General features: G+C 42.5%; 1 protein-coding gene and 1 long non-coding RNA gene across 23 annotated transcripts in view; one reads left to right on the top strand and one right to left on the bottom strand.

Annotated features, from left to right (window-relative positions):
- The window catches only part of ABLIM1 (actin binding LIM protein 1), a 150,075-nt gene that overhangs the window by 41,321 nt on the left and 85,518 nt on the right, over positions 1 to 23,236 (top strand). For 20 of the 22 annotated variants that reach the window (XM_072424559.1, XM_072424554.1, XM_072424547.1 and 17 more), the window contains one exon: positions 15,760 to 15,894. In XM_072424559.1, the coding sequence (XP_072280660.1) occupies positions 15,760 to 15,894 (135 nt within the window). Of the gene's footprint in view, positions 1 to 765; positions 1,021 to 15,759; positions 15,895 to 18,545; positions 18,842 to 23,236 lie in introns of those variants that run through there. The other 2 variants (XM_072424558.1, XM_072424563.1) reach the window with 2 other exon arrangements.
- On the bottom strand, positions 9,518 to 13,986 carry LOC140339711 (uncharacterized). The gene is made up of 3 exons (XR_011922520.1): positions 13,914 to 13,986; positions 11,619 to 11,752; positions 9,518 to 9,756 (listed from the first exon to the last, which is right to left on the bottom strand). It is a non-coding gene; the product is annotated as an uncharacterized lncRNA (long non-coding RNA).

The following is a 23,236-nucleotide window of genomic DNA, read 5'->3' as shown; positions in this document are numbered from 1 at the left end:
GGTGGGGTATTTCCTTTCCTTCACCATTCAGAAGCAGGTGATATTAAGCCCACAACCATCCTGCTTGAGGGATATATCTGATTTTTATTAAAAATCTAATTAGTTCTTAAACAAACCTGCAAATAAAAAATGGGGACTTCAAATATTCAGCATTCCATCTCTCTGTAACCCCTGTCATTCTGCCCTGGTATTTACCCAATTTGCCCCATCCTGGGTCATATTACATTCCCTTATTACCCTGATCAATATTTATAATAAAGGCGTTCAGGGTGTCGATAAATAAAATTTAGAGAAATGATCTCCCATCTGTGTTTATCTTCCATCTGCCGCAATTATTCCCAAAAGGCAAATAAAATATGTCAGCAGAGCAATCCTATTGGGCGATAAACAAAATGATAATCGCTCGTTCCTTTTGCATATGCAATGCACACGCATGTATGATCCATAGCTGCATCCAGCTGGTACAGCCCCTGCGTGTCGCTGTGCCTTTAAGCAGGTGCATGGTCACCTCCAGGTAACTTTTTTATGTTCCCAGGGTGGGGCTGCTATAGATGTGTGTGCCTTTAAATTCAGAGCTTTGTATTCATTGAAATATTAGTTACGTTATAGTCCTGTTGCATTTATTTTATCTTTGTTGCATTTATTAGCGGATGGCACCCGTTGGCGTTGTGTATGCGTTCTTGGCGATCTAACCTTCCTGGCTGTGTCGGGGTTGGAGTTTGCCCCCTGTGATCGCTCAGCAGTTAGGCTGATGGGAGCGGAGGGTTGGAATGCACAGCGTTAGGTGGAGTGGAATCCTGCATGTGTTCTCAGCAGCAGCTGCAGTCGCCTCTCGCACAAAGCAGAGTCCACTACACCAGGCAGCAGCAGCCAGGACAACGCCGTGTCACTGACAACGCTCCCTTTGCCATCGCCGCCTCCTGCGCCTGCAGCCAGCCAGGAAGCCCAGGAAACAGAACCGGCTGAGGAATAAAAGGTTGGAGAAACGCAGAGCCTGGGCCATGGTGAAAGAAGAAACAGGTAAGTGGATCATTCATTCTTTCTGGGTCATCTTACTGGAAAGTAAAAGGTAGCGGTGTGTTATCAGAAAATTGGGTTTGCTGCAGGTCCGCTGTGGTGTCCCAGATTCCTGCGTTCCTTCTGGATAGTCAGTGCAGCACATTTTGCCAAATTTAATGTAGATGTAACATAATGGTGTTCAGAATACCAATGATGTGTCATGTAACAAGGTGACAACACAGGACCACAATTGGGAGACAGTTGTCACCCCATAACCGGAAGCCTAAACAAGGGCCTTAATGGTGGGATCATTTCTCAGAGGACTTTCCTAATGGTGACAACACTGTCAGCTCAGTCTCTGGTTGATTCCATTGCAGGAGCATGATAGTGTGACAACACATAACAATTGATATTTGGGCGGATAGTGTTGTCACCTGAGCAGGCAGAGCGGGATCACCAGAGACTCTTTTAATAAAAGCTGCAGAATTAAAAATTGACAAAAGTGTTTGAAATGACATTAAAGTTTATTTGAGATTTTAATGATTGGCTTCACATCTAGTTGAACAGATGAGCAAATGCAAAGCTGCCCCCCAAAGCTGTGCAGAAACAAATGCACAAAAATGTTTTTGGCCTGCTTAGTATGATTGGAACCCAAAAGGATTGAGTTTTAATGATGTCATATAAAGCTGAACTCTAGATAAAATTATGTTACCCCTCCAGTGTGTTCCCCTTTCCACTGAGAGGGTTTATTGCTAATTTCTAGGGGTATTAGGAGAATAACTGTTGCAGCAAATGGTGCTGTCCTGCGCTGTCTGATGCCCTAAATTGTGTGCAGGGCCTGCGCATCATCCTGTACAATGCATGGCTAATAGACCACCATTGAAGCTGATGACTTCACAGGTAAACCATACGGGGGTGATGAAGAGGCTGCAGGGGACCGGTGTGGTGGGGCAGAGTGCGAGCTGCTGCAGGAACAAGGGATGGGGAGAATGGGGACCTACTGTATAGGTAAGTCAAAGTTTTACCCAGAGTTCAGCTTTAGGGTTCTGAATCAGCCAACAGCCATTGGTGAAAAGTGCAAGTCACACATTACACCCTTCTAATTTGGAAATTGTGCCACCCCTTATATACAGGTGAACAAATTGTGTAAACAGAAGAATTTTTTTTTGGCTAAATATCAATACGTGTATTTAAAAATCCCAAATGAAACATATGAAGACATTCCTGTTCTTCTCTATAAGATATATTTTTCATACATTGTCTGACTATTCTGCATCCTTTAAACTATTTGACTATCCTGCATACCTTTCAAACTACCTGTATGTGTTTTGTATATAAACTTTTAATATAAATATCTCTTTTCAATCATCACTTTACCTGCGTCTATGTATACCCCTGAGGAAGAGATAAGGCGAAACGCGTTGGGTTTACGAGACTTTTTTTTCTTATTTCCCAACTCCAATAATCTATGGTCAGCTCTATTTTGTCTAGACCTACTACCTCGATCCCATGTTGTCTTAAAATGGGCACGGGGATCACTTCTATATATTTCATCTTGTATCGTTGATTTAAATCATTTGTGATTTGTAAATACATATATTGATATTTCGCCAAAACCCTTGTTCTTCGTGTTTTTTTCTTTTTAGACATTGGTGGAAATTTTAATAATCGCTCGAAGATTTTCCATTTATTGGGATTTACTGTGACACTTTGGGGTCACGGAACAATGACACACTGACATTTAGGGGTCACAGAACAATGACACCTTAACACTTGGGGGTCACAGACCAATGACACCCTGACACTTGGGGTTACGGAACAATGACACTTGGGGGTCAAGGAACAATGACACCCCAACACTTGGGGGTCACAAAACAATGACACCCCAACATTTGGGGGTCACTAAACAATGACACCCCGAAATTTATGGGTCATACAACAACACCCTGACATTTGGGGGTCACACATCAATGACACCCTGATATTTGGGGGTCATGGAACAATACCATCGTGATATTTGGGGGTCACACAACAATGACACCCTGATATTTGGGGGTCATGGAACAATACCATCGTGATATTTGGGGGTCACACAACAATGACACCCTGATATTTGGGGGTCATGAAACAATAACACCCTGATATTTGGGGAGTCACACAACGACACTCTGACATTTATAGGTCATACAATGACACCCTGACATTTGGGGGTCACACAACAATGACACCCTGATATTTGGGGGTCATGGAACAATAACACCCTGATATTTGGGGGGTCACAAAACAATGACATCCTGATATTTGGGTGTCCTGGAACAATAACACCCTAACACTTTGGGGTCAGGTAACAATGACTCCCTGACACATGTACACTGCCGTGTTATGGGGGCACTCCGAAGGGCAGAGAACACTGCAGGAACTCATGTTACCACCAGCTGGGATCACACGTGTCAGTGCGGGGCTCCGGCTCTCTGTGGTCCCCTCCATGTGTCACACATTCTGCGCACACATGAGATGGATTTTGTGTCCGGCATGTCAGGAATGTCTCTATCTCACTCTGGGTGACAAATCACAGGCCGGGCAGCGATGAAAGCTATGCAAGAACAAACTCTGCGCCTTGTATTTTGGGAAGGGCGGCTTCATTCTCATCCATTGTTATTTTTATATCTTTTTGTGATGGTGATTTTGTGGATTGTTTTGGTGACGGTGCCTGGTGGGAAGTTTTCCAGTCATTTCCTGTGTAGTCACCAGCAAAGGAAGACGGGAAGAGCCCCAAATGGGAAAATGGAGGCTGGAGGGCAGAATAAATATAGGGGAGGCTGGAGGACAGACAGGACGAAGGGCAGGCCAGGGGGCAGATTGAATGAAGGGGAGGCCGGGGGCAAATGGAACCCATAGGAGGCTGGGGGGGGGGCAGATTCAATAAAATGATAATTGTTTTGTATCTCCAAAAAAATCGAAGCCTAACTTCTGCAATTTAATATAGTTTTACTCTTTTACGAAAAGCAATTTTATACTTTTTTGCAGTCCATGCTGGGATTTGTAGTTCCACAGCATGTGATATTCCCCTCTGGCATGGATTGTATGAGTTGGAATGTGGAAGGCACCCAGATATTTCCCTGGCAGTGCCGGGCTAGGCCTGGTATCTCTCTAGACTATAGGGCAGTGTGGCGGATGATTGATTCATGAAGCATTGCGTGATGTGAGATAACATTCCAGCTGTATTACTGGCAGTGTGTGAGAAGTGGGCGCGATCCCCATATCTCCTGTCACACAATACACCTTTGCTCTCTAACAATAAACTTTGGAGATAAAACAGAAAATGCTCCACGGTATGAGACGTCAGCACCATCATTGTTTTGGAAACAGGAAGATTCTTCTGCATTACCTCCCATTATGCAAGTCATAGTTGTAATGATCCGCTATAAGGAATATATTGTATTCTAGTGACTGGGGGGGTTAATATCCAAAATTATTATTTGATATACAAACTTTCATTTATAACTTTATCATGCAGGCCAAGCTGTCCAGCAGTTGCAACAAAAGTTGTAGTTATGTGTTGGGACAAACCATATAATGCTGGTTGGGAGATGGAGTAAACCATTTATCATTGTTGGGGGGGGGGGATAAACCACCAATGGGATACAAACCTTTTACCACTGGCATATAACACTGATGGGGGGCAAACTATATAATACTGAAGGGAGCAGGGCAAACCATATCGTGGGGACAGCTTACAACTGGCAGGCAAAAATTATTGATTTCATTTATTTTATGTATACATATTGCTAGCTGAAGTTTATCTCTTATTTGAGTGACAACCCTCTGTGTGATTTCACCTAGAATGGACAGTGTTGTCACCCTTTTCAGGAAGTGGAAGATATTGTCATGCGTTTTATTATTTTAATGGAAACTTAAAGCTCTGCTTTAGATATCCTGAAGCCTAGGCACTCATCATGTGAACTTAGAAATTGATCATTATGATCCCTACCTTTAGCAAAAAACGGGTCACATGATCAGCATCGTAGGGACCCTGGGACAGCAGAGGAAGGATCAGCCTTTTTATCACTCATTCATCCACACGAACAGCATAGGTTTGAAATAACCTTAGTCTGTAGCTTCAGTGCATTGTAGATCCCTGAACTTGGAGTTTGGACTTCACTTGTCAGCAATATATATAATGGAATATATATTAGCCGATATATTTTGATGAGTTCGGATTGTGGGTTGTGTGACGCGTACACTGATGAACGCATTTCTCTGTAGAGTATAACGTGTCCATCTCTCTCCGCACAGCGTTCAGGATAGAGCCGGGACTTCCTCCGGGTAAGCCGCTGCCATATTGTAGAGGAATCAGTCTGCTCTTAGATATCTCCTTTGTAGTTCTGTAGTCACCCTGTATCTCACAATCTGAACTTTGCCATTTCGTGATTACTGCATCCAATCTGTGTGGGGAACAACATAAATTCTTTACAATTTAAGGCCAAAGTGCCCCCCCACCCCCCCACCCCATCCCAATGCTAACTACTTCAGCTGCAAAGGTTGCAGGTCCTGCCATTTTTTTGCACCCGAGGTCAGCCCTGGGAACAGCAAGATGGCTTCATACACTAAGAGAGAGAAGAGAATGAAGAGAGATGGGGTGGGAAAGCAGGAGTGCAGCAATACCCAAATAATGCCCGGGGGCTTATTTCTGGGGGCTTGTTTCTGCCACCCATCCAACCTATAATGATCACTTGGCAGCTTTAGCAATTCTCAAATGGGTAGATTGGGTTTGCCAATAAAAACTTTTTGAATTGAACTTAGGAGTCCGACAGAGAGATGAAGAGAAAAGAAAGGTAGAATTAACGAGAGATCAGATGAACGATCGATAGCTCCCTGATAGCCATGATTCACTTAGATTGCCACCATGAACCACTTAATATCGATCAGATTTCTTCTAAACATCAATGAGAATTCCGTTGCTGCTGGCTTTGTCCTGCTGAATGCAAGAACCCCCAAATCCCCCCCAACATGTTTGATTTACAAGAGAATAGACATTACCAATCAATGATCAATAATTCGATCAAATATTGTGAATTTTATAATTTTTGATAGATTATCAATGGACACAAATTATCAATAGAGCCATTTGATTGTTTCTTGGGACAACCCTATAAATCAGAATTAGATTGACCCAAAATCAAATAATATTTAATGCACAACTTCTATCATTCAGGTCAGAACATTTCAAGTTCTTGGCAGCATTTTTTAAATTTCTCAGTTGATTTCTCTGCAGTCCAGTTTTGTAAGATGCTGCAATAAAGAAAGCAAATTTTTACATCACATTGGGAATACATTGCCTATGTATATCTGGATTTAACTGCAGTGATTTCACTTGGTTAACAGTCACAAATCATGGCTCTGATTGTTATTGTTTTATAGAGAGCTATTTGTTGTTATTATTTTATAGTAATATAAATGTGAATATCTGGTATTATAGAACAGTGTTTTGGATCTTTTAATAACTAACTCAATAACTTTCAGGTTTCTTGGGATCCCTTCTATAATTATTATATCCACAGCTCACAGTATATTTGTGTAGAGGTCAGTGGAAAGAATTCCTCTTACATTGCTGCCATCGGAAAGAATATCACCCTTATGGATAGCCAAAAAGATCATTGGGGTCACTTACTCTGTCCTAAGAGACACAACGTGCCCATTGATTGATGCACCCCCAGCAACCACTGGAGGAACCCTGGTTAAAAAACACAGTATAGAGTGTCTGCACTGATATCTTTCCTTACATCCCTCTGTGAAAGATGAAGATAGAAGTACCAATACGGCAGCTTGTCATTGTTTGATAACAAGCATGAGCACATACCCCACACATGGGATATCCAAACTCTGAACTGGAGCTTGGGGTGCTCATGTTCTAATCCGAAGCCAAAATAAATCTTGGCTTGGCTTGGTGTAAGGTGGTATGGTGGGGGTGCTAGTGTGGTGGAAATGACTTTAGTGGAGAGGATTAGTGCAGTGATAGTACATTGAAGTGTTGGGGGTTGATTGTCATAAGTAATTGGCTTGGCGTAAGGTGGCATGGTTGGGCTGCAGGTGTAGTGACTTTGGAGAAAGGGGTTGGCACAATGGCAGCAGGTGAAATTGTTGGGGATGACTGTTATAGGTAGATGGCTTGGCATAGGGTGCCATAATGGGGCTACCGTTGTGGTGAAGGTGACTTTAAAGCAGGGAGTTGGCACAATGATAGCAGGTGGAATTTTTAGGGGATGACTGTTACAGGTAGGTGGCTTTGTATATAGTGGCATTGTGGGGGTGCAGGTGTGGTGGAGGTGACTTCGTAGGAGCAGATTGGTGCAGTGGTAGTATGTTGGAATGTGGGCGGGTGATTGTCATAAGTAATTGGCTTGGTGTACAGTGGCATGGTTGGGCTGCAGGTGTGGTGGAGGTGACTTTGGAGGACGGGATTGGTGCAGTGCTGGTATGTTGCAGTGTTGGGGGGTGATTGTCATAGGTAATTGGCTTGGTGTACACTGGCATGGTTGGGTTGCAGGTGTGTTGGAGGTGACTTCAGTGAATGGGATTGGTGCAATAACAGTAGCTGGGAGTGATTGAGGGTGATTGTTATAGGCAGATGGCATGGTAGGGCTGCTGGTTTGATGTAGGTGACTGCGATGGAGGGTGTTGGTGCAGTGTTGCTTGCTGTAAATTTGCATGGTGGGGGGTGCTGGTGTGGTGGTAATGAAACCAGGGGAAAGGATACAGTGGTGTGCGGTAAGAAGCATGGAGGATTATGGGGGGGTGATAAGTCCTGTGCCCGGCATTGTGATTGGCAGTAGGAACATTTAACCCTTGCAGTGCAGAAAAGCTCTATTCAGAATATAGATTTGATATATCTTGGTGTTCAGCTTTAAAAGGACTGAAATTATTATTTGAAATGACATTAGGACAATTGTATTCAAGTAAGAAGAACAATACCAAACGTTTTATATCACCGGCGATTCATTCAGGGGTTTGGTGTTATGGGATATTGTGAGAACAACCCAAATCCTGGACGTTCCATCTCCTGGGGAAATCTTCCTTATTGGAATGCCCGTCCATCCCTCTGCCATTTCTGAAATTCCATGGAACAGCCAGCCCTGATAGCGATCGCCATGCATTTTACTATGCGGCACGTATTATTGGGACAGCTGCGATGTAGGAGGCGATGTGTTCATATCGTAATCTGGCTGCGAGACGAGTGTGAACGCCTGAGACGCCTGGAAGTATCACATTTTAAAATGTATAAAGTTAATTGTCTAAAAAAAAAAAAGAAAATGGGACATCGGCTTCCCAGCAGGTCGACTCGAAGGATGTGCAAATCGTTTTGATGGAAAAAGCCATTTGGTGCTCTTGTGGGATCTAGACATCTTAGTAAGGCGTTTTGTAATTTGGTGTCAGCAATCTCTCCTTGGGGGGGGTTGGAGGTCCTGCAATGGTTCTATCAATTCTATTTTAATTTTTGTTGTCTTTATATCTTTTTATAGAAGTGAAACATTGCAGAGATCCATTACCAAGTGTATATTATTGTGGTGCTAACCGAAAAATTTCAACTACTCAAATATTTAAAGCTGAAATTTAATCTGCTTTTATATTGCCTATATTGCCCAATATGAGGGGGTGCTGAGAAGTTCCCGGCTTTGCTCAGAAAGAAGAGAGCCAGAGTTATGAAATAACACATTTATTCAACATATTCCCCCCTGAGACTGATGCACTTGGTACAGCGTAGTTGCAGCTTTTCTAGACAGTTAAAATAAAAGTCCTTTGGTTTGGCCGCAAACCAGCTCTCAGCAGCATCTTTGACGTCAGAAATGTCCTCAAAACGTTGCCCCTTCAGGTGTTTCTTCAGGTTTGGGAACAGATATTAGTCCGAAGGGGCTGGGTCAGGTGAGTAAGGGGGATGGTGGACCAATTGGAAACCCAGACTGTTCAATTTGGCAGCCACAACATTGGACGTGTGCGCAGGTGCATTGTCTTGCAAAAAAAGGATCCCTTTGGTCAACTTTCCACTGCATTTCGTTTTAATTGCCTCCTTCAGCCTGTCAAGGAGGTTAGCTTAAAACTGTCCGGTAATACCAGAGCCCTGAGTTAGGTAGTCCACCAACAGAATACCGTCTTTGTCCCAGAAAACGGTCACCATGACTTTTTTGGCCGATTTCTTGATTCTGAACTTTTTCGGCCATGGGGACCTGCTGTGGAGCCATTCCTTTGACTGTTCCTTGGTTTTGAGGAACATAGGTGTGGAGCCAGGTTTCATCCTCAGTCACTAACCTAGCCAAAAAGTCCTGTGCAGCTTCAAAATGGGCCAAAAACATTTCGGCACCCACTTCGCTGAAAGCTTGCGCATGTCTAGGTGATGGGGTGATAACAAACCCAAAACGCTTCGGTGGGATGTCAGGTATCTGGGCTATTTTTTTTGTTTTTTTTTGCAGATATAGGCCGGTCCTCAATAGTCAACTCATGGACAGCATGGCAGGTTGCCGGGTTAGTTGAGGTTGGGGGGCACCCACTGTAGGGTTTATCTTCAATGGTGAAATGCCTAGTCTTGAAACGAGATATCCAGGTTCTGACAGTGCTGTAGGACGAACACTTCTCCCCCAGTGTTTGTGACATCTCAGTGTGAATGTTCTTTGCTGACTTTCCCTGGAGAAACAAAAACTTCATGACGGCCCGAAACTCCAACAACGTGAAACTTGCTTGTGCCTCTGCCATCACAGCTTCTCACTAAAAGGAAAAACAGTTTTAAGAATCGCAAAGACCTGATATTTGCACAGTTACATAAGATATTAGGCTGTCATATGCCCCCACACTCATTTTTCTATTTCATCTGGAAGAGGGCAAAGCAAGGAACTTCTCAGCCCCCCCTCGTAGGAAGCCAGCGCAGATTTAATGGAGGGGAGGCTGGACGGTGGATTTTTTTATTAGTAATTATAGAGATTTTCATTATACGGTTAAAAGAATTTCCAGTTTTATCCAATCATTTGTTTTGTCCTCATGTGCTTGTCCTCCATGCCCTTCTAATATTATTATTATTATTCTTGGTTTCCTGGAATGACACAATGCTGGACATAGTACTATCCTACGAGGAGCCCATCAGAGTCACGTCCCAGGCATATGAGGAAGAGATTCCTTTTGAAAGACTGAAATAAGCTATGAAAGAATCACCAAAGAAGAATCTGTTGGTTTAGTAAACATATTCCTGAGTTCCATTTTAACAAATCAGTAATTAATGTTTGCCTTTTGTCTAGTGGTTCTGTATGTTCATTTTGGTGTGTGGGGACAGGGGGATGTCAGTTTCAATAAAGCACTGAAGGTAATTAAATAAAACTGATTTTGTTAATTTTGGAATGCGGAATGCTTGAAATGCCCACAATTTTTTTTATATAGGGATTATATAGGAAAATTCAAACACTTCCTGCCATTGCGTGACAACATTTTGTCCCCGTCTCCCAATTTGTTGGGAGACAGGGATGTGTTGTCACCTTGTCGTATGCCCACAGCTGGAGGTGGTGCCGGCACACCTTTGGTCCACTGTTGTCGCTATCATGAACCCAGTCCAGAGCAATGATGCGTTTGTACATATCCCTTTGTCTGCACATTCAGTTATCTGTCCAGATTCTGTGTGACCTTCTCCCTTCCCGCTGCCTTCTGACTCGGGTCCTGGAAATAAATGTAGCGGAAAATGTTGACTTGTGAGCGTTTCCATTCACGGCCTGGCTTAGCGCAGTCAGCATCATCGGCTTTTACAAGCCGGCCAACATTTCATATCAGCAAGATCAGCGTCTGTGGCGGAGAGGACACTGTGGCCCCAAATGTCCCAGTGATCTAAAGTCCCTGTATCCTGATGTCTGTGCTGGGTGTATACAGCAAGAGATTTACAAAACTTTAATAAAAGTGATTTATTGTTCATGTAGGTCAGGTGACTGTAATTCTCAAATTTTATTGAACTCTCCAGAATATAACGGTCAGTTGTTTTTAAATCCTTATCCTGGTGTATCACCCTAATATATATGTATAGAAAAAAACATTGTGCTGAATAAATGTAACAAATCACAGAAATAGGAAAACAAATGATATGTCATAAAGGGTTTAAAGAGATTCAACCATATATGTAAATAATGATATATACTGGTCATTGTTCGCACTGGCAATGGATTGCTCACATACGGCTGTGAATTCCTTTTTATTTTGCATTGACTGTTTTTTTTTTTTTCTTTAGTTTGTGCTTTGCTTCAGATGATTAGCACTCTGCAGATATTGTTAAGCTGACCATAGACAGGCAGATGCCTCCTAGAATAGGACAGGCGGGGAGACATCTGTTCATTCTGGCTGGCTGCAGAATCTGTCACTGTTACTCGTTTGTCTAAATCAATGGCCACAAACATTTAAAAATTAGCCAAGAAATTACCCCACCCTGGCCTAATATAAGTAGGTCCCTCTCATGACCCATCCGGGCAAGGACTGCACAAGACTTGAGCTGTAAGCAACGGATCTTTTGAAGCAGAATTAAAGTTCCAATTGTGACCAGGCCAGGCTTTATTGCAGAAAGGGACAGGCAATGTACCTTTTGCAATGAGCATTCTTACCTGCCTGATCGTTCATTTCATGTGCCAAAATCAAAGAGTGGTGCGTGTGCATCCCAACTTCACCGATGAACTCAGGTGTCCAAGTGCCATTCAGTCCGGCCTATTAGGATGATGGAAGGAAGAAGATGGCATCCCTGCAACAAAACAGAGAGCAGTGCGCATAACGGGTTAGTTCTGTTTTAGGTTAAACTGCCTCCAACAGCCTGCTTTCCTTTCCATAATGCACCCTGCGACCTTTGTCTGCCCTCTCCCCATAATGCACCCTGCTGCCTCCACCTGCCTGCTTTCTTCTTATAGTGCACCCTACTTCCTGCACCGTCCTGCCCTCTCCCCATAGTGCACCCTACTACCACTGCCAGCCTGTTTTTTTCCCACAGTGCACTCTGCTACATCTACTTACCTGCTTTCCTTCCATAATGCACTCTGCTGCCTCCACCTGCCTGCCTTCTTCCCATAATGCACCCTGCTGCCTCCACCTGCCTGCTTTCTCCCCATAATGCACCCTGCTGTCTCCACCTGTCTGCCTTCTTCCTATAGTGCACACTACTACTTGCACTGTCCTGCCCTCTCCCCATAGTGCACCCTGCTACCACTGCCAGCCTGCTTTCTTCCCACAGTGCACCCTGCTGCCTCCACCTGTCTGCCTTCTTCCCATAATGCACCCTGCTGCCTCCACCTGCCTGCCTTCTTCCCATAGTTCATAGCGCTACCTCCACCGGCCTGCCTTCTTTCTATAATGCACCCTACTACCTCTGCCTGCTTTATTCCCATAATGCACTGTTGCCTTCTCTTGCCCTGGTAAACAAAACAAAAAATGTGATTCATCAGACTAGGCCACCTTATCCTATTGCTGCATAGTCCAATTCTGATGCTCATGTGTCTATTGTAGGGGTGGAGGGCATGGGTCAGCATGGGCACTCTGCCTGTTGGACGGCCACTCTGCCCCATACACAGCCATTTGAAAAATATTTTTATAACTTGCAAGATCACCAAAATTTAAAGTTTACCAATGATGACCAGGGGTCATGATAGAGGTGAGGGAAAGATTGAAAGAGCGATTGCCAGGGAGCTGCAGAATTGTTGCAAACATTTAAAGACCTCAGTAGCAGCTCAGCCGGCTTACCTTTGCTTACCTTGGCAATGCAGACTTTGCCTTATGCATGCTTCTCTGGAGCGTTCAGACTGACTCTGCATACTTCAAAGAAACCACTGCTTCCACATAGAAAGCAAGGGGGTTCTCCTGTACAGCTGCTGGCAGGGGACAGGCTTTTCTAATCAGTCTATGGCTGCTTTACAAAGAACATGACCTGTAAGACTTTTTTTATTTTCATGCACTTGGAATGGATTTAGCTTACACAAAATTGGGTAAATTTACTAAAGGTTTTTTTTTTTTAATTAGAATTGAGTGACGAAACCAGTGCAACTACTTGCAGATTACAATTACCCAATTATACCTGTTGTTTTATTTGGATTGTTCTGGTAGTCGGTCTTTACAGGTTACTACAGGTCAAAACTAGGACAGCTGTGAAAAAGTGAGGGACAAATGGATTAAGATCTAAAGGATTAGAGATGGAAGCTATTGATTTGGAGGTGACGGGGTGGGAGCACTGGCTGCATAGAATATGGCCCAGCGGACCCCTGTACCCCCAAAAGCTGCACCCCAACTCCTCTTCCCCTTTGTACAGAGTTGTTGTTTTTGATAACAGCAAATCATTGACTGGGCATTAATTGCTGCATACTGGGTATAAACATTCCTGTCCTAGCAGGGTGGGCGATTCTCCCAGATGGAGAGGGAAAGTGACCTTCTGCTCAGACTTCCACCTGATTCTGCAGCATTAAAATAGTGGCTTTATCTCGGAATGTGGCCGGGGACATCGAGGCCTCTGACTATAAATGGAAATCGGCACACGGTGCACTTTATCCCACCATTAACCCTTTCCCAGTCAAGCACTCATCTGGTAAACTGCAACAACACAACAAACAGGGCACAGGTCATGCATACCATAACATTATTGATGCACTACAAGTCTCAGGATAGATAGACCCAGTTTCCTTTTTAGGTAACCTGTCAGGACAAATACCTGTCACCTGTTACCTGTGACTCCCATCCAGCAAATAATGTTGCTCCCATAAGACATGCCAACTTCAGCACAGACACATCACTGTGTGTATGCTCGCAGGTCATTGTCACTAATGCTGCCTATAGCAAGTGCCTAAAGAGGACCTGTCAGTAACTCTTCATAAATAAATTCCCTACATGTCACAATATACAATGAACAGTTTTCAGAAAATCACCTTTTATCATTAAATTGCTATTCTTGAACTCCAGGCAGTCACTTTGTTTTGGCTGAGATGACCATCAACCTGTTGCAAGCATGAGGAAGTATTTGCCTAATTTCTTGAGGATTAGAATGCAACATTGTAACATTGGTTGCACAAAGGTCACATGTTTGTTTTAGACATCTTGTGTTATTTGATTGTATCTTTGTTTTACTTCTCTTTTTATCTTCTCTAATTTATGTGTGCTATATACAGTTAGGTCCATAAATATTTGGACAGAGACAACTTTTTTCTAATTTTGGTTCTGAACATTACCACAATTAATTTTTAATGAAACAACTCAGATGCGGTTGAACTTCAGACTTTCAGCCTTATTCAGTGGGTTGAACAAAAAGATTGCATAAAATCACTTCATTTCAGGGGCTCTGGGTGTCTGGGTGTTTTTAGATAAATACTGCAAAAATGGTAACTAAGAAAAGAGAGTCAAATATTTGGGTAATAAAAAATCAGGGTACCCATGTTGGACAATAGAGGTGGATAGGGGGTATATGAACATGGTGTATATGTGTATGGCAAAATCATGATAGCCATGGCAAAACAGAGTTCTGGGGACATAACCTCGTGTTTGCAATTTCCACTGCAATTTGCTGCAACCATGTTACTTGTAACTTACAAATTACTTCCGGATCACCAACCAGAAACTTTCAGATACCAACTTAATTTTTATAGGAGATTGGAAATAAAAGCACCCCTGTGTGCACTGTCTATACCAGGGTTTTTTTTACCCAGGATTCCTCCAGAGTTTGCTAGGAATTCCTTGAGTAACTGGGACTTTGCTCCTTCCTCTATAACTCTCCTTTCCTGAAATACTGTACCCTGCTGGAGGACTCTGCTCCTTCCTCTATAACTCTCCTCTCCTGAAATACTCTGCTGGAGGACTCTGCTCCTTCCTCTATAACTCTCATACTCTGCTGGAGGACTCTGCTCCTTCCTCTATAACTCTCCTCTCCTGAAATACTCTGCTCTGCTGGAGGACTCTGCTCCTTCCTTTATAACTCTCCTCTCCTGAAATACTCTGCGGGAGGACTCTGCTCCTTCCTTTATAACTCTCCTCTCCTGAAATACTCTGCTGGAGGACTCTGCTCCCTTCATAATGTCCAACCGTGAACATATTGTGAATGCAGTAATTTGTCGAAACTGTGAATTTACAGACAGGTCCACTTTAGGTGTCTCCATTATTTCATTACATCCAGAAGATTTATAATAAATCCAAATCTCAGATCTCCGGTAATTTGGGAGAGTGTCACTCTGTGCAGGTGCTGAAGGTGAATTTTCTAAAGACAAAAGCTCATTGTGCGGGGAGATCAGCGCCTTAATAATTGCATGGTAGACAGACGTTCTTCCTATCCCACTGTAATTAAAGTGCGCTGACCTTTCAAAGAGCTTCCGAGAACCAAAAAGAACAATTTCATATTTCACCAAAGAGGATCGACTTAAAATGACAAATATATCGGGTGACAGGTCCATATTACAAGGGTATCACATGTATGTATGAACCCGTCTATGGGGCCCTGGGCAAATATAAAGCGGGGTCCCCAGAAGCAAAGCATTCCAGCTTTCTGCACCCCAGTCATTCTGTGTACAGTTGTCACTGGAACAGGAAGTAAGAAGAAATCTTCTAATGGGGACAGCTGCTAATGTGTCTAGGGGTTATTGTCTCCAATTTTCCGTGGTGTCACAGAGATAGTTTTCCGACAGATGAACCAATACTGAGCAGTTATATCATTGTGTGTTGTTTCATGTTAATCACCTCTGTGTGCAGGATGCAATTTAATAATTTTACCCTTTTTCTGTCTTCCAGTTGCCCACTCCCAGGACCCCGGGCAGTCCGCTGAGAAGCCGGTCATCCGCTGCCATAAGTGTGGAGAGCCATGCAAAGGGGAGGTCCTCCGAGTGCAGTCCAAACACTTTCACATCAAATGCTTCATATGCAAAGGTGAGAACTGGAATGGTATGGTTCTGTATCTGCTGTCATTGTCATTCTGAGTAACCAGGTCTGTACAGCTGCTGAGTCCCTTATTGGGGGTTCCCCCATCCCTGCACTGAGTTTTGGTTCTGTACACCTGTTGTGGACATTATGAAGGGCCAACCACATCCCTGTACTAAGTTTTGGGTATGCACACCTGCTGTGGACATTATGATGGGTCCCCATCATCCTTGTGTTAAATCTCTAGATCTGCACACCTTCTGTGCCCATTATGAGGAGTCACCATCATCCTTGTGTTAAATCTCTAGATCTGCACACCTTCTGTGCCCATTATGAGGAGTCACCATCATCCTTGTGTTAAATCTCTAGATCTGCACACCTTCTGTGCCCATTATGAGGGGTCACCACCATCCTTGTGTTAAATCTCCAGGTCTGTACTCCTGATGTGCCCGTTATGAGGGGTCCCCACCATGTCTATGCTGTGCCCTTATGGGTGGTTTTATCAGTATTGCTTCCATTTGTTCAGTTAGAAGTGCTATGTGGGGAAAGGGTTACTTGTAGTTCTAATTGGCATTAATACTTTGGGTGTTTTTGGTACGAAGAATGTTGGTGACACCTTCATGTGTAAGTACAACTGATGCTGTGGCAATAATGATTTGCCAAATGTTTTACAATCCTTGGAGGTTGTTTTTTTTTTGCACACAAATGTATCTACAATATACAAAATCCAGGCTGTTCCTCACGGGCGGGCAAACCAACTAATTAAGTGCTTTTTTTATAAAAAGAGGAATAGACTGCAGAGTCGTTTCTTTGCTTTCCTTAGGAACAACTATGTCTTATAGGGTCTTATATCTGGGATTTTTTTATTTGCCTAGTGGTTGAACTTGATGGACTTTGATGTCTTTTTTCAACCTAACCTACTATGTAACTCACAGATCTCCAACCTTGGCAGATGATGCTTAGCCTTGTCATTCCCTAAGGCACAGCTTCATTTTTGTCTGTGTTTTATAGTCGGGAGATTTTATCATTTTGGTGAGATGAATTGAAGTCAATGCAAGACGAATTGAAAGTATTTTTTGTGTGTTTTTTAGGACTTTTATTGGCTTCTGAGGGTTATAAAAGCTCCACCCAATTATCCTGAACTTGTCCTTATGCTGTCCATTCATGTCATATGATTCCACAGTGGACTTTTCCACTACGGCGGCTCTCACATCTGACTAGGGATGAGTGAGAATTTTAGGTTCGATCTTGCGGTGAATCGGGCCTTTTTCGCTTACTGAAAAGGTAAGTGAGAACGGCCTTCTGATTCGCCGAGAGGTCGAGCTCTCGCTGAACAGGATCATGACTGCATCATGCAGCCCTGGAAATCCTCTGCAATCCCCAGGCACTAGAGGTTAATTAACCTCTAGTGCCCCGGGGATCCCACACTCTTCCCAATGAAGGCAGCCACAGTTGCAATCATTGAAAAGATGCCCAGCACAGGAGAACCTCCTGACATTGTAATATATGTATCTCTTACAAATGATACATTTTGTATCTGTCACAAATGTATCATTTGTAAGAGATACTTTTTATTACAATGTCAGGAGGTTCACCTTTTCTGGGCATTTTCTCCATGATTGCAGCTGTGGCTGCCTTAATTAGGAAGAGTGTGGGATCCCCGGGCACTAGAGGTTTATTAACCTCTAGTGCCCGGGGATTGTGCAAACAGGAGGCTGAATGCAGCTCTGGGAATCCTCCTGTTTTAATTTCCTCTTCCGATGGTTTTGCGAAATCCGTTCGCCGAAATTTCGTTGAACCATTGGAAGTTCGAGGAAATGTTCACGAGAATACCAGAAGCATTCTCGCTCATCCCTTCATCTGACAAATGCCATCCTTATTACAGGGATATATATGGCAGTGTATCCCATTACACATGTCTGGAGATTCCCTTTAAATTTTCCTTTTAGGCTGCATGCAAATCCAGAGATCCTAAAACCGGTTGGGAATGTTGCCCGCTCTCTACGAAGCCGCAGTGTTTGTTCAGTTTATGGTACACAAGTGGTGATAACAATATCTTCATTATTATGTCAGCTTCTGCCAGGCTGCTGCACACTGCGGGAAGGGTGCCAACTTACCTCCACACCTTATAATCAATGAACCATGTTTATTACCAATACTACAACCAGTGCTGTATGTTTTATTTATCCATATTTTAGATAGATTGATAGAGTTGTGATGGAGCAAATATAAGTTTTCAGGTTGCTACCCCAGCATACTAGGGCAATGCATCTCATTGCTCATGTGTTACAGGGCACATGCCACGTGGTAAACACTGCCATGCATTGTGGTGGCCTGTGCTAGAAAACAGTGCAGATCCAAGCAATGCATGAAAAATGCAAAAACACACTGCAGTTACCAAGTGTAAACCAAGAGGTAAAATGCTTAATAGGCTGTGTAGCTTCCTGCAACTGCTCTTTTGCAGCAGCTGGAATCATCAAGGAATGGAGTACCTTCATTCCACCAACTTGGTTGCAGGGAAGAGATGATATGTTCAGAGGTTATATGGAGAAAACTGAAATGTGATGTCTCTGACATACATACAACAATGAGGATTTTTCTCTGTATCTCTGCTGTCTGTTACATTCCTGACTTGTCATGTGGGAGAAGCTGCACTCTTCCTCCAGGCTGTCCCATCCATACAGGCGATGACATTCCAATCACAAGAATCTTTATCGCACTCTAAGAGGGTCTCATTGTGACGCTATTCCGGGACATATACCTTGAGAAAAATATGTTTTCAGCTTGGGGAGAGATCCTTGTGTGCGTCGTGTGACACCAAAAAGTTTCAGCAATTTCCTGGTCAGAATAGAGAGCAGATAAGAAGCTGAAACAAAGTATCTGCAGGATAGAGAGCGCTCCGAGCACCAGAAACAGACTTTATCCACAGGATACCTCATCCAGCATTCACGAGAAGGTCAGTGCCTCGATTCACTGATAATTGCGCTTAAAGTATTTCTAGAGAATTCTTTTTTCTTAATTGATTTGAATTTTTTGAACTGGAACTGCATTTTATGTAATGACTAGTTTATCCATCATACATATCATTAGTACAAAGATTTACAAAATAATACTTTTCCAGTAAGATTGCGGCTTTCATTGATTGGTGGCAATCAGAGCAATGGTCATTTCTGATTGGTTCTTGCATTTATTATTTGATGCTTGCTTACATCCTATAGTGAACTACTTTGGACAGGGATAAGGAGTGGAGAGATTTTGACGAACAGATCTGCCTGAAGAATTAGGTGCAAAAAAAAGCATAGAGATTACTGGATAGCTTTAATCACAAACGCCATTCACCAGCATTGAGATTGGGATGTAAACAGGACCTTTTATACCATTTCCAGATCTGATCATCAGGTACTCAAGTGAAGGGATATATTGAGTCTGATTTATTAAATATATCCAAGGCTGGAGAGGATGCACTTTAATCAGTGAAGCTGGGTGATCCAGAAAATCTGGAATCGATCTGGTCCAGGATTGAAAACATTTGCTAACAAATAGCAAATTACTTTTAGGAAATCTATTCCAGGTTTGCTGTATTACCCAGCTTCACTGATGTGAAATGTATCCTCTCCAGCCTTGGAGAGCTTTAATAAATCAACCCCCTTGAATCAATTGTATGTATCAATGTATATTGAATGTAGGATAATTGTAGTACAAGGATCAAATCCCTGATCACCACCATATAAAATCTGATTGACTCGATAAAAATGGTGAACAAGGAAGTTTCGACATGTTATCAGATTAGCACTTCTTTAGAAACGTATCGTTTTGTCTGTTTCTGTGTTTAGAGAAGTTTATTGTTTTTCATTTTATGCCAATCCATTTTGTGTATTTGATCTTTGATTGTTTGTATTTTTCCTTTTGTGGGGAAAACAAGTAAAATATTACTGCTAACGAGCGAGCCAATTTTTGTACCAGATCAGCTCATGAATACATTAAAAAAAAAAAAAAAAATCATCTGCGCCACACTACATGTTACCTTGAAAGAGAGTTAGTAAATGACCCCCCTATTGTGTGAAAATTGTCTGTGTCTAATTTGTGCACTACTGTATAATTGTTGTATGTTGTACTGTAGTATCTTGACTTATTTTTCTACTTGACTTTTGTAACCATGTGTAAAGTATCTCATTTGTTATTGCAATTGTTGCATCGCTCATTTTGTTTTTTTTCTGCTGGTTGAAGATTTGTAAATATTCAGTTTTAACACTGTTTAACCTTAATAAAAATATATTAAAAAGAAGAAAGCATCTGGAACCTACAGGAGATATTTACAGCACAATCCACCCTTGAAACCAGCAAAACTACCTTAACGTTGCCGCTCCCATTACCTCCACTACTATAGCAATGCATAGTTCAGTAATCTCATGTATTAGGGCTGATTTACTAAAGGAGTTTAGGATTTTCACATCACTATCTCACTGCAAGGGTTAATTCACCTAGCTTTGTAAAGGTGAATGTGACACCCTGCTGGCTTCACTCTCCTTTTGTAGTTTTCCTTGATTGGGTAATCTTTGCACTCCTTTACTTTGCTAAGCATTGGTTATTGAAAATATAGGTTTGTAGACCTGAAGTCTGTTGTGCAAATATGAGATGGTGTGACAACATTGCAGCTGCTTCTTTTTATCCTACAGATTTTCTGCTTTTATAAATATAAATATATTTGGCATTTTTATTTCCAGATTTAAAGGAGTCTATTTATAAATAAGTAAATCTGATATTCACTGAAACGGTCTCTGGTGGAGAATCATTTACTGCCACATGAACCTGGAAGATTGTTCAGCAATTTCAGTGAATGTCAGATTACCTGCTATATAACTAGAACCCAAAATGTGTAATGTGAATGTAACCCTACGAGATCTATTTATAAAGCAGTGAATCTGACATTCCAGGTCCATGTATTTTAATGGCAGTGATTGATTGTCAACCAGGGAATGTTAGATTCACTACTTTATAAATAGAGCCATAAGGGTAAACACAATGGGCCTGATTTAATAAACCTCTCCAAGCTGGAGAAGATACACTTTCATCAGTGAACCTGGGTGATTCAGCAACCCTGGAATGGATTTCTTAAAAGTCATTTAGTGTTTGTTAGCAAATGTTTTCAATCCAGACTTTCTGGATCATCCAGGTTCACTGATGAAAGTGTATCCTTTCCAGCCTGAAACAAAATTGTATTTTTATTTAGTTTCAGCAAACCCTCCATTTCGTCTTCACTCACAGAGCCAGGAATGTGCAGGCTGCTTTGTGAAGGACGATTAGGACAAAGGGTCTCCATCTAAATATATCCGCTGATAAAAGACTCTGGTTCCCCTGGGAGGGAGGAAGGACCAGCGTGTGACACGCAGGGAATGTGCGGGATACAAGTGCCCAGAGACACAAAGGAGCAGATAATGGACTGGCTCTAGAAGTATCATTTAGATGGAGAGGGATTACAAACCGGAGAATGCACTGGAGGACTTAAAGGGGACCTGTCAGTAACTTTGTTCCATTTTTTCATTATAACCGCGGAAAATGTTATGAGCATTTTTTGGAAAAATGAATTATTTTGCCAATCAGCTGTTATGGTTTTTCTGAGTCTCTGTGACATTGAACTCTTTATATAGACTTCCAGATGTTCATAGAGCGGGGCTAGGTGCTTCATTTCCACCAATCACAGAACTTCTCTGCTCATGCTGGAATATTTTGGGGTCACCCAAACACGCTTTATATTTCCAATACTTCCATATATAATAGAATAGATATCTGTTCGTATATTCTGTTCCCCCTGACCCAGCTATATGTCTTATATCGAACCTTCCATGGCTTGTACCATGCAGAGGAGGTGACTGATGGTGGAACACAACGCTGATAATGGAGAGATTTTCCTTTACTGTTCTTTTCTTTTGCATCTAGAGATTTTGTTGAATTCCTCTGCATTTTCATGTGGTGCGAGAACCAAGATTATTATTATTAATAGGCAGGATTTATATATCACCAACATATTATGCAGCGCTGTACATTAAATAGGGGTTGTAAATGACAGACAGATACAGACAGTGACACAGGAGGAGGAGAGGACCCTGCCCCGAAGAGCTTACAATCTAAGAGGTGGGGGAAGTATCACACAATAGGAGGGGGATATGGGTTGGTGGGAAGTAGTGACGGTTTAGGGGACAGGAGAAGACGGGTAGGTGAGGTTGAAGCGTTGGGTTCTGAGTGCTCTTTTAAATGAGCAGAAAGTAGGAGCAAGCCAAATAGGATGAGGAAGACCATTCCAGATCCCAAAAAATCATCTCTATCTACTATGAGCACAAATCTCTTTCACATATAACTAATATTTGTACTGAGAAGTTGCTGGATGATAAACACATTGCAATGATATTTGTATTGGTGCAGAGAGACTGAAATTCCGAAATTGAGGTCAGCAATGGGGTCCTTCCCAGGCCCAGGGGAAGAAAAGAGCTTCTTCACATCTGTGTACACATTTATAAAAGCTCTGGAGAAGATGGACTATCATGGGAGGACCTGGGTGATATGGCAAACCTGGAATTGGATTTGTTAAAAATAATTAGCTGTCATTTTCAAACCATTTCAGGTTTGCTGGATAACCCAGGTTATCTCATGAAAGTCTATCCTCAGTTTTAATAGAGCTTTAATATATCAGTGTATCAAACTCATATGTATCTCTTCAAATTTTCTATTATCTTTCTATCTATTAATCTTTCTATTTATCCAGTGGCAGACACAGCTAAGAGTAAACCCCTGTGCACGCTGCTATGTCCGCCCCTTTATCTATCCTCTATCAGTTTTTCACTTCCTCCCAATCAGTTCTACTGAACTCCCAGCCTATCGGAGTCCCCTTTAACTGGATTGATGTGCCCTTTTCATTTGTGAAGTCATTGTTGGAATGTCATTTGTGGTGTAGCGGTGACCTTGTCCGAGGTGTAGTAATGCAGCACTCTGGTTTCAGCTGGTCGTCCATTATTTATGAGATATTGGGAAATTCAGTATGACTGTCTGCAGGAGGGGAGACAGAAGGGATTGTGGGAGTTCTCTGCCCTCCTGGGGAAAGGGGGGGCTTCAATTCCTGACCTCCATTCTACCGCTTAACTACTACACTGACTTAAAGGGGAACTCTGGAGTGTGTGCAGCCAGGACACAGTTAATATTATTACTGTTATTACTAAAAGTAATTCCACTAGCCCGGCTCTCTCCTCTTCAATCTATTATGAATGCTGCAGCCAGACTTATCTATCCTTCCCACCCACCTACCCATCTACCTACCCCATACACAGCCTTCCCACCTACCTACCCCATACACTGCCTC

Source organism: Pyxicephalus adspersus, chromosome 10 (genome assembly GCF_032062135.1).
Source record: "Pyxicephalus adspersus chromosome 10, UCB_Pads_2.0, whole genome shotgun sequence".
Lineage (NCBI taxonomy): Eukaryota > Metazoa > Chordata > Amphibia > Anura > Pyxicephalidae > Pyxicephalus > Pyxicephalus adspersus.
The sequence above is the reverse complement of the archived record's forward strand: the minus strand, read 5'-3'. Positions and strand labels throughout refer to the sequence as shown.